The sequence below is a fragment of the Halteromyces radiatus genome, assembly GCF_025201355.1.
Source record: "Halteromyces radiatus strain CBS 162.75 chromosome Unknown BX664scaffold_1, whole genome shotgun sequence".
Classification (NCBI taxonomy): domain Eukaryota; kingdom Fungi; phylum Mucoromycota; class Mucoromycetes; order Mucorales; family Cunninghamellaceae; genus Halteromyces; species Halteromyces radiatus.
The window spans coordinates 2,247,530-2,261,730 of NW_026251687.1; the positions used below are offsets into that span (position 1 = coordinate 2,247,530).

Genomic DNA, 14,201 nt, shown 5'->3' on the forward strand with positions numbered 1-14,201 from the left:
ATATAATAAAATAAAGATATGTACAAGAATGGAAGAAGTTCAGACAAAAGGACCATGAGAAAGTAAATCCATCGAGTCTGGATTCAACACATACATTGGTTTGGAAGTCATAGAAGAAGCATATGAAGTTGGTTTTGTTGATTGATCATCATAGGGAAGATCCGTATAAAATGTATTTAGTTGCTGCGTTGAACACATTGGATCTTTCTGTATTTCACTAAAAGAAGAAGAAGAGATAAGTTGATGCTGTGGTTGAGAATAATAATAATAAAACGAAGATTGCATCCATTGAGTGGAAACAACAGAAGCGGCGGCAGAAGTAGCGATAGTGGCAGCCATTATCGATGATGGAGTGGTTTGTTGGGTCCAATCAGAAGAAGAAATGGTTTCAGATGGTTGATCATAATAATAGATAGGATCACGTTTTTTCCTTGTCGGTTTGGAAGGAATGGTTTGACGAGTAAGATGACCATTTCGACGAGAAATACAAAATGGACAACGACGTACAAAACGAGCAATCAATTCTTTTGGAATCCAAGAATATCGCTTGCGGACCTATAAAAAGAAATGCATGATAAGCAAAAAAAAAAAAAATGGATCATTGTTTCTTTATTTACCAAAGCTGATGTTTTATCTCTTCCACCATGATGAGCTTCACGATGAGCACGAATTAAAATAGGATAAATTTGTTCTTGCATAGCCACAGGTTTATCATCATGACAAACAGTTGATCCATGAAGATGGAACATCTTTTTCACCCAAAATCGGAATTGAGCGGTACTGATAGCTGTATTACGAGGATCTTTCAAGACTTGTAATATCAAACCATAACGTTGTTGATCCACCAAAGCTTTATCTCTTTTTTTGGAAGATAGATTTTGAAGGTAATCTTGTACAATGGCGTCAAAGACTTCTGGTGATGGGTATTGATCTTGATCATAAAGGTAATCCATATTCTCTTCTATGAGGTCATCAGTTGGACTAGAACAAGTAGAAGTTGTAGGTGATGAAGATGACATTGAGAATGAAGGTGAACCGATGGAATAATCAGCTGGGTACATAAACGTGGCGTTCATAGGATTGTTTTGTATACAAAGCCCGGGTTCATATTTCATGGCAAGCATCGATATATAAAAATTAGCTTGTGTTGGCTTTGTTCTTATAAAAAAAATAAATAAAATAAAATTACAACAAAAAAGAGAAAAATAAATAAATATAAAAAAAAAAAAAAAAAAGAAAAAAAAATAAAAAAGAAAAGAAAGAAAAGAAAAAAAAATAAAAAGAGAAAAAAAAAATTAGAAATGAAATCAAATCAAGCCAAAAACAGGGGGAATGTTATCACAAGTGAAATATTTGGCGGGAAAAAAAAAACTCTCTGAACTCATCAAACTAACATTTTCCTAAATAATAATAATAATAATAATAAAATCATCCTCATTTTCATTGATTTTGAATGTAAAAGGAAAGAAATCATGACAACGGTCAGAAGATGTATGAATAATAATTCAAAATAGTTTTTTAAACACTTTTTGTTTCAATTTTTTTTTTTGATAAGATAGATCTTAACATTTAATAATATATGTAGTTACCCCGTATAAATCATCCCCCCTTCAATTCTTTTCTCTCTTTACCTAAAATGAGAAGAGTGCAACAAAAAGGGACAGCAAGGGGGTCAAGAGGAGTTGCAGGTTTCAGGGGGAGCTTTATTCATATGGAAAGGCCCTTTTTTGTGATGAACTACTTTTTTTATATATACTACTTGGATAAATAAACCGAAACTTTTTTTTTCTCACTTTTTTTTTTTTTTTTATCATCCATCTTCTTTTTTTTTTTTTAGTTTTTGCCACGATATAAATACGATTTGTCAATAAAAGGAAATATGCACATGCCTGTATGGTCAGTGAAAAAGAAAAAATAAAGAGATGATTTGTTTAGTCTGTGCGTGCAAATGATTTTTTTTTTATCCATGTGATCTCCGAAACTTGAACCGATCATACCATACATCTTAAAAAAGTTGTTTGTTTTTGGTTTAAATTGCAATGAGAGGATGCTTGTTTATTTATTTATTGAAAAGTAAAAAGATAGAACAAAAGAGAATGATATAATTATCAAAAATGTAACAAAAATGATCCTAAACGTAAAATAATACTAAATGATAAAAAAACTTCTTCAAAGAATGTCATCTTGATCAATCTATGTCAAGAAAAAAAAAAAAAGGTTGTCAAATCGTAAAATCTTGGGACATTCCGATCCTTATTGTTTTTATTACCTTTTTTCTTCTCAGTTTGTAAAACAGCTTGACTTGATCGGGAAGCTCGAATATCGGAAGCTAAAACTTTGGATCCTAATAATAAAAAGAGAGATGAACAATGAAGTGTTTACTTGCATGATGATTTACCAGAAAATGCATCTTGAGTACTACGTCTTCTATCAGAGATGAAATCCTTGAAAAAACTTGAAGGTTGAATAAAGGATTTCTGTTTTCCAATAGGATGATGATTCTTCAAAGCAGAATTCACTACATTCATCAAAGTACCTTGTCGTGCACGGTCCAATAAGTTGGTAAATTTAGATGATTTCAAAGTCGCAGCATATTCCGCATTGATCACTATGTTATAAAAGGAAACATCTCCAATTAATCCGTTCCGATTTATTCAAATTTTTTTTTCTCACCTTTGGCCAACAAAAAATCATGAAGACTTTGTTTATCAAAAAACATTTGTTGTTTCGTTAGTGGTGGACCAAAAAGAGGTACATCCTTGATTCCAGTCACTTCCACCCTAAAAAAAAAAAGAGAAGGTCATTTTCTCACACATAGTCTTATTCCTATTTTTTTTTTTTTTTTTTTTTTTTTTTTTTACCTCCAACAGATATCTCCATCCCATTCTTCTTGATGTACAACTATAAACACATGCAAGAATTGTGATTTGATGGCTGCAGGATCAAATGGTTGATGACCATCTACAAATACTATGCAAACAACATCTAAAATCAACAAAATAATCATATGAGTTCATTGCCCTTCTTTTATTTTCATTTTTTACCATTGCCAATATGCCGTTTTCTTTGTATATGTTGTTTATCACCAAGAGAAGGAATCCAAGTAGAAATATGATACACTACTTCATATTGATCTTGCCATTTAGATTTTATTGTATATTCACCAGAATCACCACCTAATTCCATTCAGACCAAAAAAAAAAAAGAACTATATTAATGATGGTGTTCTTTTCTTTTTTATCCTTCTTTTTTGTTTACTTTTTGTGTCCAGACCTGCTGCCCACCCATGGTAACCTTTCAAAGTAATCTTTTCACCAAGACAATCCAGAAATTCAGTAAATGAATTCGATGTATTTTCATTAGAGAACCAGTCTTCTTCCTTGCTTTGACCATCTTTTATACATAGTACGCCACATTTGAATTGCGTTTGGATCTATTTATTAAGAAACATTGTTTTTTTTTTAAAAAAAAAAAAAGGGAAGAGATATGAATGAGTTTTTAGATCAAAAAAAGGTATTACTTACCAAATTATGATCCAATCGAAGAAGATCTTGTTCTATACCAGTACTGACTACAAACGAATGATTCAATAATGTCAATTGATCCAAGTCAACCCCCAGTGTTGCTTCAATTGCCATTTGCCATTCTTCTGTGATTTTTACTGATGTTGTATAGTTCCTTTTTTGAGGAAACTTGACCAAGCGTCGTAGATCACATCCTGAACCTGATCGAAGAATACACCTATATCCTTGTTCATCCTCATCCCATACGATGGTCAGTACCACTGGATCTGATTCAGTTTGATATCCAACAAAGGTGAAATAGGAATGACCCACAAAGAAATCAGAATACCATGAAGCCTCTTCATATCGATGATCTACTTTGATATATTTTCTTCTTTCCATACATTGTGATTGTAGTTGTTCCATATTACCATTCTCATTCATTCCTTCAATCCAATGATTCTTGCTGGGAATTACCATATGTCGATCATTCGTCAATAGAATACCTTGATAAATCAGTTGCTTCAATGCCTGTACCTAAATATATATATATATATATATATATATATATATATATATATAAAATCAAAATATATGTATGCAAGTTAGTAAAGAAAAAAAAAAGAGTTTTTTTTTTTTTTTTTTTTTTTTTTTTTTTGTTGATTACAAGGTCAGCGAGTGCATTAGTCGAACGATCATCATCAATCATCTTTTTTTCCAAACAATCCAAACGTTCTTGCAGTGCTTCTAGTAGATATGAGTTAGTCTTACTTCCATAAACAGAAGAAGGGTGATGATCTGGGACCAAGAGTCGATTGTATTGTTCAAATATACGATGACAATTTGTATAACTCCATTCTATCATCATATCATCGTTTAGTTCATGTAACAGTTGCTCGATTTGTGTACAATCATCCATCAAGCGTTGTAGATTCAAAGTCTTGAGTAATAAAAGACCTTGCCGTCGTCGTCGATGATCATCATCATTATTATTTTCCTAAAGAATGGATATATAATTAAAATAGAGTTAATTATTTTGATAAATTGTAATACATATATTTACTTTACCAAAGGATCGGATTCACTTTTACGTGGTTGATGATAATCAATCATGGAATCCAATTCTTTTTCGAAAAATGTCGGATCATTGGTGATGGATGTACCGAATAAAAGCTGACCTACGGGATAAGTTGTCAGATTGTTGTTGTTGTTTTCGGAGGATGTGGTCAGTAAAGGTAACATGGAAGCTGTGGAGGATGATGAATGAATAGAGTCTGAGGAAGAAGACAAAGAGGAGGAGTGTGATATAAGATTAGATTCAAAAGAAAAAGGTTCTAAACGATAAGAAGACATTGGATTTGTTGTTGTTGATAAAGAGAATGAAGAAAAGAGTCCACCTGTCATACTAGTTGTTCTATCTTTCTTTTTTCTTGAAGTCATAGAAGGTAATGAGTGACGGCCAACAAGAGAAGGTTTGGTACGAAAATGTTTCAATGATAATGAAGGAAGTGTTCTTGTTTTTCGTCGTTGTTGTTGTTGTTTATTCGTTGTTGTATTGTTCAATTCAAAAGTAATGTCTCTATGTTCAGGTACAACTTGACGAGGATGAATCAGGTTATCATTTGGTAAAGAATCCATAAAAGAAAAACAATGAGAAGCTTCATTTACTGCATGATTTAAAGAAGATGTAGACAAGGAGAAATGAGGGGTCATGGTTCAATGTTAAAGAAAAAAAGAAAAAATAGGAGAGAAAAAAGGAACAAGGTTTTTTTTCTTTGTAGATTAAAAAAGGGCGCGAAAAGACGGAATTCGAAAAACATGTGGGAAGACGCATGGAACATTCATATGCTTTGTTTGTATATATAAGTTTACTTGAAAAAGAAAGATTTTAAAACTATAGAATTTCAAAAAAAAAAAAAAAAAGATTTGAATAAGCAATATATATTATAAAGTGAATATATAGAGAATATTATTATCATATGGTTATTCATTTTGATGCATATATATATATTTTGATAATTTCTAAAATCATCATACTTCTCATTAGATCAAATTAGTTAGATTTAAACTTCATTTTAATTTTATCGAAATATATATATAAATCAATTATAATTTTGAAATGTCATTTCAACCAAAACCATCCATCATTGAGTAAAGATTTATGCTTATAATTTTATCTCCGCTGTTCTCTTCCAATGACCACATTATCATGTCATATATTATTTATAATAAACATTCGTGAGCAAGTACAAAGAGATAAAACATCCTAATTGGACTTGAGGTTTTTACCATTTCTAATTATTATTGAAAAATCATCTTCTGCGGACCTTATTTTCTTTCAAAGTGTTATTCAAAAGCGTTTTTTTTTTTTTTTTTCTCATTCATTTTTTCTTTTACCTTTTTTTTTATTTTACTACGCAACACTTTTTTTTTTCTCATATATTCTTCTTTTTTTTTTTATTATCATTATTATATATAACTTTTATGGCATCTTACAACGAAACACCTACACGAACCAACAATGGTCGTCGAGTACCAGTTCCTCATCCTGGTGAAAGTTTCTATTTCAATCAAGACAATGTCAAGAGTTGTATTACTTCAACATTAGCACCGTATTCGAATCAAGTGTTTCCACATACTTCTGTCCATATCACAGACCAAAGATTGATTATTCTTCTTCTTGATCAAGATTGTTCCTTTCAACTGGACTTGAAGCACACCCTCTCTCTACGCACAAGTCACCTGAAACGCCACAAAATCATGCTGAGCATCACAGTCCAGAACCAATTTGATCCTGTCATTATCACCTTATCCTTCAAGAAACAAGACTATGCACGTCGTGATTCATTTAAAGAATATCTTCATCTCGTCATTGCCGCCTGGGCCTCCAAACGCTCCTTACTGACGAGCACGCCAACGAGGTGTCATGTCGATACTTTACCTACTTATCTGCAGGCTCTAGGTGATACTCCTTATGTTCCTTCCTCTTCCTTTCTTACTGTAGCCGAATTGCCTCCTTCTTATTCTTAGTTTTTTTTTTATATATAATCTAGTGTATATCATCTTTTTTTTTTTTTTTTTTTTTGTTCTTCTTCTTTTTGTATTCACCCTGTCATGAATGGACTATCCATAGTATATAGAAATATGATTATTTTTTTTTCTAATAAATGTATTCAAATTCACTGTTTTTTAAATATGGTTTTTATTGATTGTATACAAACACACTATCTATCTATGCACTATATAGAATAACTTACCATGGTGATATCATTGTTTTTTCCAATCCAGTCACGACAGAGGATTGATTACCCAAAGCACCTATTTCCAAAAGATCTTCGACCAATAATCGACTATGTTTGACACAATCTGGTACACTGACACCCAAGTAACTTGCACCAGTGACACTAAGACACATACGTTGTTGTAAAGCCAAATGAAGTTCCTGCATACGTTTAGAATGGCCCACCAAATACTGAGGAAGACATTGTCGTAATACATGAGCTTGATGATACGTTGGAGATGCATCGACTCCCAAACACGTTGACATTGCTTGCTGTGCCAAAGCCAAAGCTTGTGTAGCCACCTCTTTTTCTTCTTTTAAGTTTCCAAAAGCAAGATCCCAATCACTACCACCAATCATGGCTGTAAATCGAACCATATCCTTGTCCTGTATACCCATACTATTGCTGTCGAATATCACACCAAGTACCCCAGGCACTCGTGATCCTGTATCACGATGTGGTGTCAAGAAACCAAATCCATCCAGTTGTGTATTCGCATCGTCCTTTTTATACGCCAAGTTGACCACTGCTACATCGACACGAGGATTGTGTGTCAAATGAGGTAATGATGATGATGGAGGAAGAATAGATGCCAGGATATGAGAAGGAAGTGCTGAGATAACATGATGTGATTCATACTTTTCTCCGCTTTGTGTAGTTATCTATTGAATAACAAGACAAAAAGATAAATGACATGGTTAAGTTTTTTTTTTTTTTTTTTTTTTTTTTTTTTTTTTTTTTTTTTTTTTTTTTTTTTCTGTTGTCGTTGTAAATACTTACCAGAGAGGAGGAGGAGGATGATGATGATTCAAGAAGAGTGACAGGTTGTCGAGTCAATAAATCCACATTGGGTTGATCCATCAAAAACCGTCTTAAGGCCAGGGGAAGAGCAGCTAGACCAGGTTGAAGACCAATGACACTTGCATTTTGCATTTCGTGTTGCCAAATCGGGTAGCGAGCTTCACATTGCGCAGCCAGAGCCAGTTCTTTTGTTGTATCGAGAGAGACACCACCTCGCATCATACCTTTGACGACACTACCATACTTTTGTTCACAAGCCGCCAATAGAGGGAAAGTGGATTGGACAGAGAGTTGCTTACAATCACCTGCATATACGCCATGAGCCAGGGCACCGATTAAATTCAAAGCAACCTGAGAATTGAACCGTCGTTGGATAAAGTCATAGAGGGATTCATCCGTAACATGGTTGGGACATGGTTGAAATGGTTCCTTCATGATAGCTCCCATAACTGAGTCCATGATGGGAGGACTGTTGAATAAAAGATCCGAAAGTCCACTAGGTAACTGGTTGATCTGACCCTTGTATTCAATATACCGATGTTGTGCTGATGGATGTTTTTTCGGTACACTGACAATATGTTGGTCCAAATGGAGATCCTTTAACTAAAACAATGCCGTATGATTAGTATGTATAATAAATAGTTTTTTTTTTTATTTCTTACCATGTCAAGTAAAATAGCTCCACCTGTACCTTTTGGTCGTAATGTCCGTGGTCCAGCTTCAAATAAAACCTTGTCATTGACTTTTTCAGACTTGATCCATCCACCTACATGGTCAGTTGCTTCCAATAGTCGAATATGTATTTGCGGTGCAAGTCGTGCAAGATAATATGCTGCTGATAATCCAGAAATACCTCCTCCTAAAATAGTTACTACAGGAGGCATCATATATTTTTTTTCTCTAAGAGAAAAGAAAAGCAAAAGAATTCCAAAAGAGTTTGACCGCCGCAAGACAATAAAAAAGTAAGGTGATGATGATTTTTTTTTTTATTTTTTTTTTTTTTATTTTTTTTATTTTATATTTCAAAAACATACATATATATATATAAAACAAAAAAAAAAAATATACTGATTCATAAAACGAATAGAGATAAATAAAGAGAATAACTAAATAATAATAATAATAATATGTATATATAAATAAACAAATAGAACTACGAACAACCAGGAACAGAGGTCCAACCATTTTGTTGTAAAGCTTCTTGTACACGTTGGACAAAAGGACGTTTCTTTGCGATATCACTGACAGGAGTAAGTAAGATGACTTGAATCAATTGAGCAAGACCTTCCAGGGCTTTCATCTTGACATCGGTATTGTTGTCGACATGATAAAGAAGAATATCACAGGCTTGTTTGAGTTCATGTACACAGGGACGGAAATAACAATCAATGTCGATGATCCAGTTGTTGAAGAGTTGAACCAAGGCAAAAGCAGCAGTGGTGCATCTTTGGAGAGACAAAGGTGTGGGTAAATAAGTTTGATGTAAAAGAATCCATTGGCCATGGAAACGAATCCAATGCATATACAAACAACGAGTGCTCCACACTGATGCTTGTTTCATAGGTAAAGTGGGCAAGGAAGCACGGAAGGAGGTCAGACTACGTTCGATACGTTCGATTTCTCGGTAAGGTGTTTGTTCGGCATCGTTGGCAAAACAGGTTCGACGGATATCGCGTGTGATTTGACAAGATTGGAATTCTAGCCATTGAAACAAAGCTTGACGATCGTCTTGAGATAAGGATGGATTGAAGGCAGTGGTGGTGGATGATTCGCCACTATTGAGATGGACTTCGTAGGGTTTGTTGTGGAAATGAGAGGTAGCTGTGTCCAAGAAATACAAGAACCAAAGTAAAGAACGAGCATAACCTTTTATATATCTAATATTGGCATTCCTGAAAATGGTTTCATGATGTGTTTGTGCAATCCCATCCAATGCTTCTTCTCGATACAGTTGTAAAGATAACGCCATACGCACAGCCATACCAGAATAAAGATAGATCACCGATGTATTGCCACTTTCCATGTGATACAAAACTAAATTGCAGATCGCATGACACGTTGCCAAGTTGGGAGTTTCAAAGTAGAGCGATGACAATAGATATTTGGCCCATCCATAATATTGTTGAGCTAAACTAACACATTCTGCTTCAGTAATATGAAGTGAGCTAAAGGCTTCTCGATGCCAACAATAAGCATGCGGTAACATGTGACAAAGAATAGAAGCATATAATAATTGTAATGAGGGAGTAGCATCCAGAATTTCTTGATCCAAAAGCATATCTTGTAATAATACGTTGAAAGGTTGTACAGCCCCGTGTAGCAAACATGTTTTATAAAGTCGAAGTAAGTTCTTAACAATGGTTTGTGGTAATGGTGGTGGAGGATGAGTGATTTCCACATCGTCGGTCATAATAGCTTCTTCGTCAGGTTGTAAACTTGTAAAATGAGAAAGTCGTATAGTAGGGAATATAGCATTATTGCGTCGTAACCAAGCAGGTTGAGGTCCAGAAGGAGGTGGTTGTGGAGCTTCATTATCAAGAGCAAACTGAATAATACATTTGTAAATATCTTCAACATTTTCCAAGTGTGTATCGATAGCTAAACCTTGAGGGTATTTGTTTTGAATATCCCAGCCGTTGAGAGCCTTGGTACAAAGTGCTGGTTGGTTGGTTTCTTTTACTAGTGCTTCCAAAATATCGAATTCACCCAATAAAGAATGAATTTGATCTTCTAATCCAGCAAAACGATCCCGTAAGGCAGTACTTTCCAAGTCACCTGGAGCATCTAAATATTCACAAGCTACATCTGCTAAAGCACATTGTTCACAAGAAGGTCGTCCTCTAGAACACTTTGATCGATGTCGTCTACACCTAAAAAAAAAAAAAAAAAAAAAAGTTGTTTTAGTGTGTTTTTAATAATAATAATAATAATATATTACCTTTGACATGATAAAGCCATACGAGCACGTCTTTTAATTGGTTTCTTATGAATACCATCTGTAATAGCTAATAAAGCACCTTCTGTTGCCATTAAAAAAAAAATAAACTAAGGAAGAAAAGAAAAAAGAAGAAAAAAAAAAAAGAAAAAAGAAGGGGAAAGAATGAAAAAAAGACAAGCGGAAGATGAAAAATGTTTTCTTTTTTTCTTTTCCTTCACGTTTGCTATGCCGGGAAGACGGACGATAAGAAATAATGATCGTTTTTTTGTTCTTTTTAGTGTAAAAAATAAAAGATATCCATGTGACCATGTGAACATCTTTAAACCTTGATATGAAATATGATTGGCTAAAAGAAAAAGAACAAACAAAAAGGAATGTTATTTCATCATCATAAAGCGGTCAATGAATTTCTCTCTCCTGTTCTATTATTCTGCAAGAAAAGAAGAAGAATAAAAAAAAAAAGATTTGATTGTTTATTTATTTCTTTTATTTTCCTTTTTTTTTTATTTTTTTTTTATTCTTTTATATCAAAACAAAAATGTCAACTGGTCACTATGGATATAGTGTTACTGATCTTGAAGACGTAAGTTCATATCTTTTATATATAAATAAACCTGTTTTTCATGTTTTTTTTTTTTTTAATACAAGTCTGCAGAAGAAGAGTTATTAAAAAAACTCTTGACAGAAGCATTAGAACAAACACCCAAAGCTTCACGTGGTACTTCAACTATTACTGAATGGATGACTATTATTGAAACTTCAAACGAATTAAAAAAATTACTCGCCCTGAATAAAGCTCAACGACAATCTCTAGAAACTTATGCTTCAAAAAACGACGACTTGGAATTAGATACCAACCAAGTCATTTGTTTATATTCAATGATATTAAAATCAGAAATAGTTCCAGTCTCTTTTACTTCTTCTTCTTCTTCTTCAACTCGTATACTCAAAAACCAACAACAACAACCAATATCACCTACTCCTTCTGATCATTATATACAACGTGCTATATCTTCTACTTCACAACGTGTAGATGAAGTTTCTCGATCTATAGAATCTCGTTCTCAAACCAAAGGAAAGAAAGTATCAATTGATCCAACTTTACTTGAAAACACCGAAAAGGAAAATAACGATGACAACAACAAGAAGAATCATTCTGGAGAATATATAAGGAACAATACTATGACAAGTGATGATGAAGAAGAAGAAGAAGAACAACATGTTCATCATTTGGGTCGTAGTACTAGTAGTTTAAGTACAGGAGATAAAAGAAATGGTGTAGATATGGTTTGGTATGAACGATCAAGTCCTAATCATCCTAGATGGAATGAATCAATACATATCTCCGACTCTGTGGTAAGGTGATTATCAACAATATATTATATATGTAACTCATCTATTTCTTTTGATTTTAATTTAGAAAACATCTACAACAACTACTGAAGATCGAAAGCAAAATAAAAGAAATGGTAGTCGGTCATCATCTTCACACGGAAAATATTCTCCTGAAGCAGATCAAGAAAGAAAACAACAAGAACAACTTGAATACAAGATATCATTATTGGATGCAATGACTCGGGATTTACAAAAACAAGTATTAGAATATCGACAAAAGATTACTCATCATGAAGAACTTGAATCCTTACAACAACAACAAATCAATGAAGTAAGTTATTTATATTCATTATTATATTGATTGTTTACATACTCTTTTTTTTTTTTCTTTAGTTGACAGCTCATAATACAAAATCAAAGGTGAAATATGATGAACTTAATCAACAATACCGACATTTGGAACATACCAACTCAAGTAAGTTGAATAAAATTGATAATATATAATGTTGAATGATTTTTTTTTATATATATTGTAGATGAAATGGATCGACTAAAAGAAGCTCTGGAGGAAGCACGGAATAATGGTTTGCATTGGAAAGAGGCATTGGATAACTCTGAAAAGGATAACTTGAACTTGAAAGAAACATTAAATAAGTCGGAAACGGAGAACTTGAATTTGAAAGAATCATTGGATAAATCTGAAAAGGATAGTTTGCTTTTGAAAGATGCATTGGCAACAAGAACAAAGGAATGGACAACAACACAATCTGACTTGACTAATTATAAAGAAGATTTACTCAGAATCAAATCAGAACGAGATCAACAGATAGAGGAAGTCAAAGTAAGATGAACAAAAAAAAAAAAAAAAAGGATGGAAATGAAGGATAATGAATATGATTTTTCTTATATTCCTTTTCATTATATCTTTTTTTTTTTTTTTTTTTAGAAATTACGACAAAAGGTGGAAGATTTTGATAGACTTATACCAGAGGGCATGACAGCTGATCAAGTAAGTAAATAATAAATGAAAAGAATGCCATTGACATTTATTCTATTTTTCTTTTTTCATTGAAACAAACTATAGATTCACGAAGAAATTGAAAAGGTGGATCGACTGGAGAAAGAAAAAGAATCCTATGAAGCATTAGTGAATGAAACAACCAATCAACTTGCTTTACTTAGCAAGAAAAACAAAGAATTACAGCAACGACTAGTAGAAGAGGATCCAACCACTAGTCATGGACTCTTTTCATTCTGGCATCAAAGAAAAACAAATAAATTGGACAAGAAACTTTTGGAAGCGATGTGTGAACAATTGGAAGTGCAAGCAACAGTAGTAGATAGATTACGTACTGAAGTCTTATCAGGGGATCGTTTGGTAAGATATATTACAAAATGATTATTTATTTCTTTGACTCATCTTTTTTTTTTTTTTTTATTTGACATTAGATAAATCATACTATGGAAAAATCAAATCATCGAGGATGGTATTGGATGTTGATTTTTGGTATTTGTTTAGTGATATTATCAAGTTGTATTGGTTATGCTATTGTTACTCCTCCAATTAGTTATGGTTTATGGAATGATCCACATGGATGTCATTCATGGCAATCTTGTTATACTGAACCTCGAAGTTGGTTATTTTTGATTTTAGATAGAATATTATTACCAACTAATTTTACCTATGTCACTCCCCTTTAGTTATTGATGATAATAAAAAAAACATATATTATATGGAACTTGTAGTAAGTTTATCGTCATTAATGTTGTGCACGTTTTACATTTGATTATCCGAATCCGAATTAGCCTAACCTGCCTAATAACGACATCCATGATAATAAATTATTTTACTGTAGAATAGAATTATTTATTTTGAAAAAGAACAAAATGATTTCTATTTTTTTATTTTATAATAAAGTTGTCAAATTGATTCAACTTAGATTATTCTATTTGATATTTGTATTTTAATCTTTCTTTACTACTTCAAAGTTCAATGAATACAAGGAATACGAAATAACTTATTTGCTTATTTCAAATAAGCGATAAAGATATCCACTTGGAAGAATTCATTCCAATGTATTATCCATCATCGGCTATCATTTATCGATCATTTATCAATTATCAATTTGTTCATTTCGAATCGTTTATTTCCGTAAAAGGAATCATCGCATCTAATCAGAGCGCAGAACAGAAAAAAAAATAAATAAATAAACGCAAGCAAAGATCCCAATAAAACTTCCAGAAACTTATTGTGCATATCCTGTGTAACAATTTGCGCCTGACACAGATCTTTGATCTCCATTCGTTGTGAACGCTGTATCCGTTGTTTTCATGACCTATTGT

The 14,201-nt window shown here is 32.8% G+C and overlaps 4 protein-coding genes across 4 annotated transcripts; 1 reads left to right on the top strand and 3 right to left on the bottom strand.

Annotated features, from left to right (window-relative positions):
• Nucleotides 1-39: 39 nt before the first annotated feature.
• Nucleotides 40-3,638, bottom strand: BX664DRAFT_253874 (uncharacterized protein; the record flags this gene model as incomplete). The annotated part of the gene is made up of 8 exons (XM_051540329.1): nt 40-555; nt 618-1,051; nt 2,399-2,608; nt 2,674-2,780; nt 2,862-2,985; nt 3,045-3,176; nt 3,259-3,433; nt 3,525-3,638. 8 exons carry the CDS (start codon nt 3,636-3,638, stop codon nt 40-42), a joined length of 1,812 nt encoding a protein of 603 aa, XP_051404888.1.
• Nucleotides 3,639-6,671: 3,033 nt separating this feature from the next.
• On the bottom strand, nt 6,672-8,571 carry BX664DRAFT_381888 (protoporphyrinogen oxidase). The gene is made up of 3 exons (XM_051549004.1): nt 8,248-8,571; nt 7,565-8,188; nt 6,672-7,446 (listed from the first exon to the last, which is right to left on the bottom strand). Exons 1-3 carry the CDS (start codon nt 8,470-8,472, stop codon nt 6,757-6,759), a joined length of 1,539 nt encoding a protein of 512 aa, XP_051404889.1. The 5' UTR covers nt 8,473-8,571; the 3' UTR covers nt 6,672-6,756.
• A 48-nt stretch (nt 8,572-8,619) lies between these two features.
• On the bottom strand, nt 8,620-10,654 carry BX664DRAFT_289366 (uncharacterized protein). Its single transcript, XM_051541833.1, has 2 exons — nt 10,524-10,654; nt 8,620-10,455 (listed from the first exon to the last, which is right to left on the bottom strand). Exons 1-2 carry the CDS (start codon nt 10,613-10,615, stop codon nt 8,739-8,741), a joined length of 1,809 nt encoding a protein of 602 aa, XP_051404890.1. The 5' UTR covers nt 10,616-10,654; the 3' UTR covers nt 8,620-8,738.
• A 1,076-nt stretch (nt 10,655-11,730) lies between these two features.
• BX664DRAFT_321011 (uncharacterized protein) lies at nt 11,731-13,776 on the top strand. The gene is made up of 7 exons (XM_051543208.1): nt 11,731-11,879; nt 11,944-12,189; nt 12,252-12,333; nt 12,395-12,699; nt 12,805-12,867; nt 12,943-13,236; nt 13,308-13,776. The coding sequence occupies exons 1-7, from the start codon at nt 11,808-11,810 to the stop codon at nt 13,557-13,559; spliced, it is 1,314 nt and encodes a 437-aa protein (XP_051404891.1). The 5' UTR covers nt 11,731-11,807; the 3' UTR covers nt 13,560-13,776.
• The last annotated feature ends 425 nt before the right edge of the window (nt 13,777-14,201 follow it).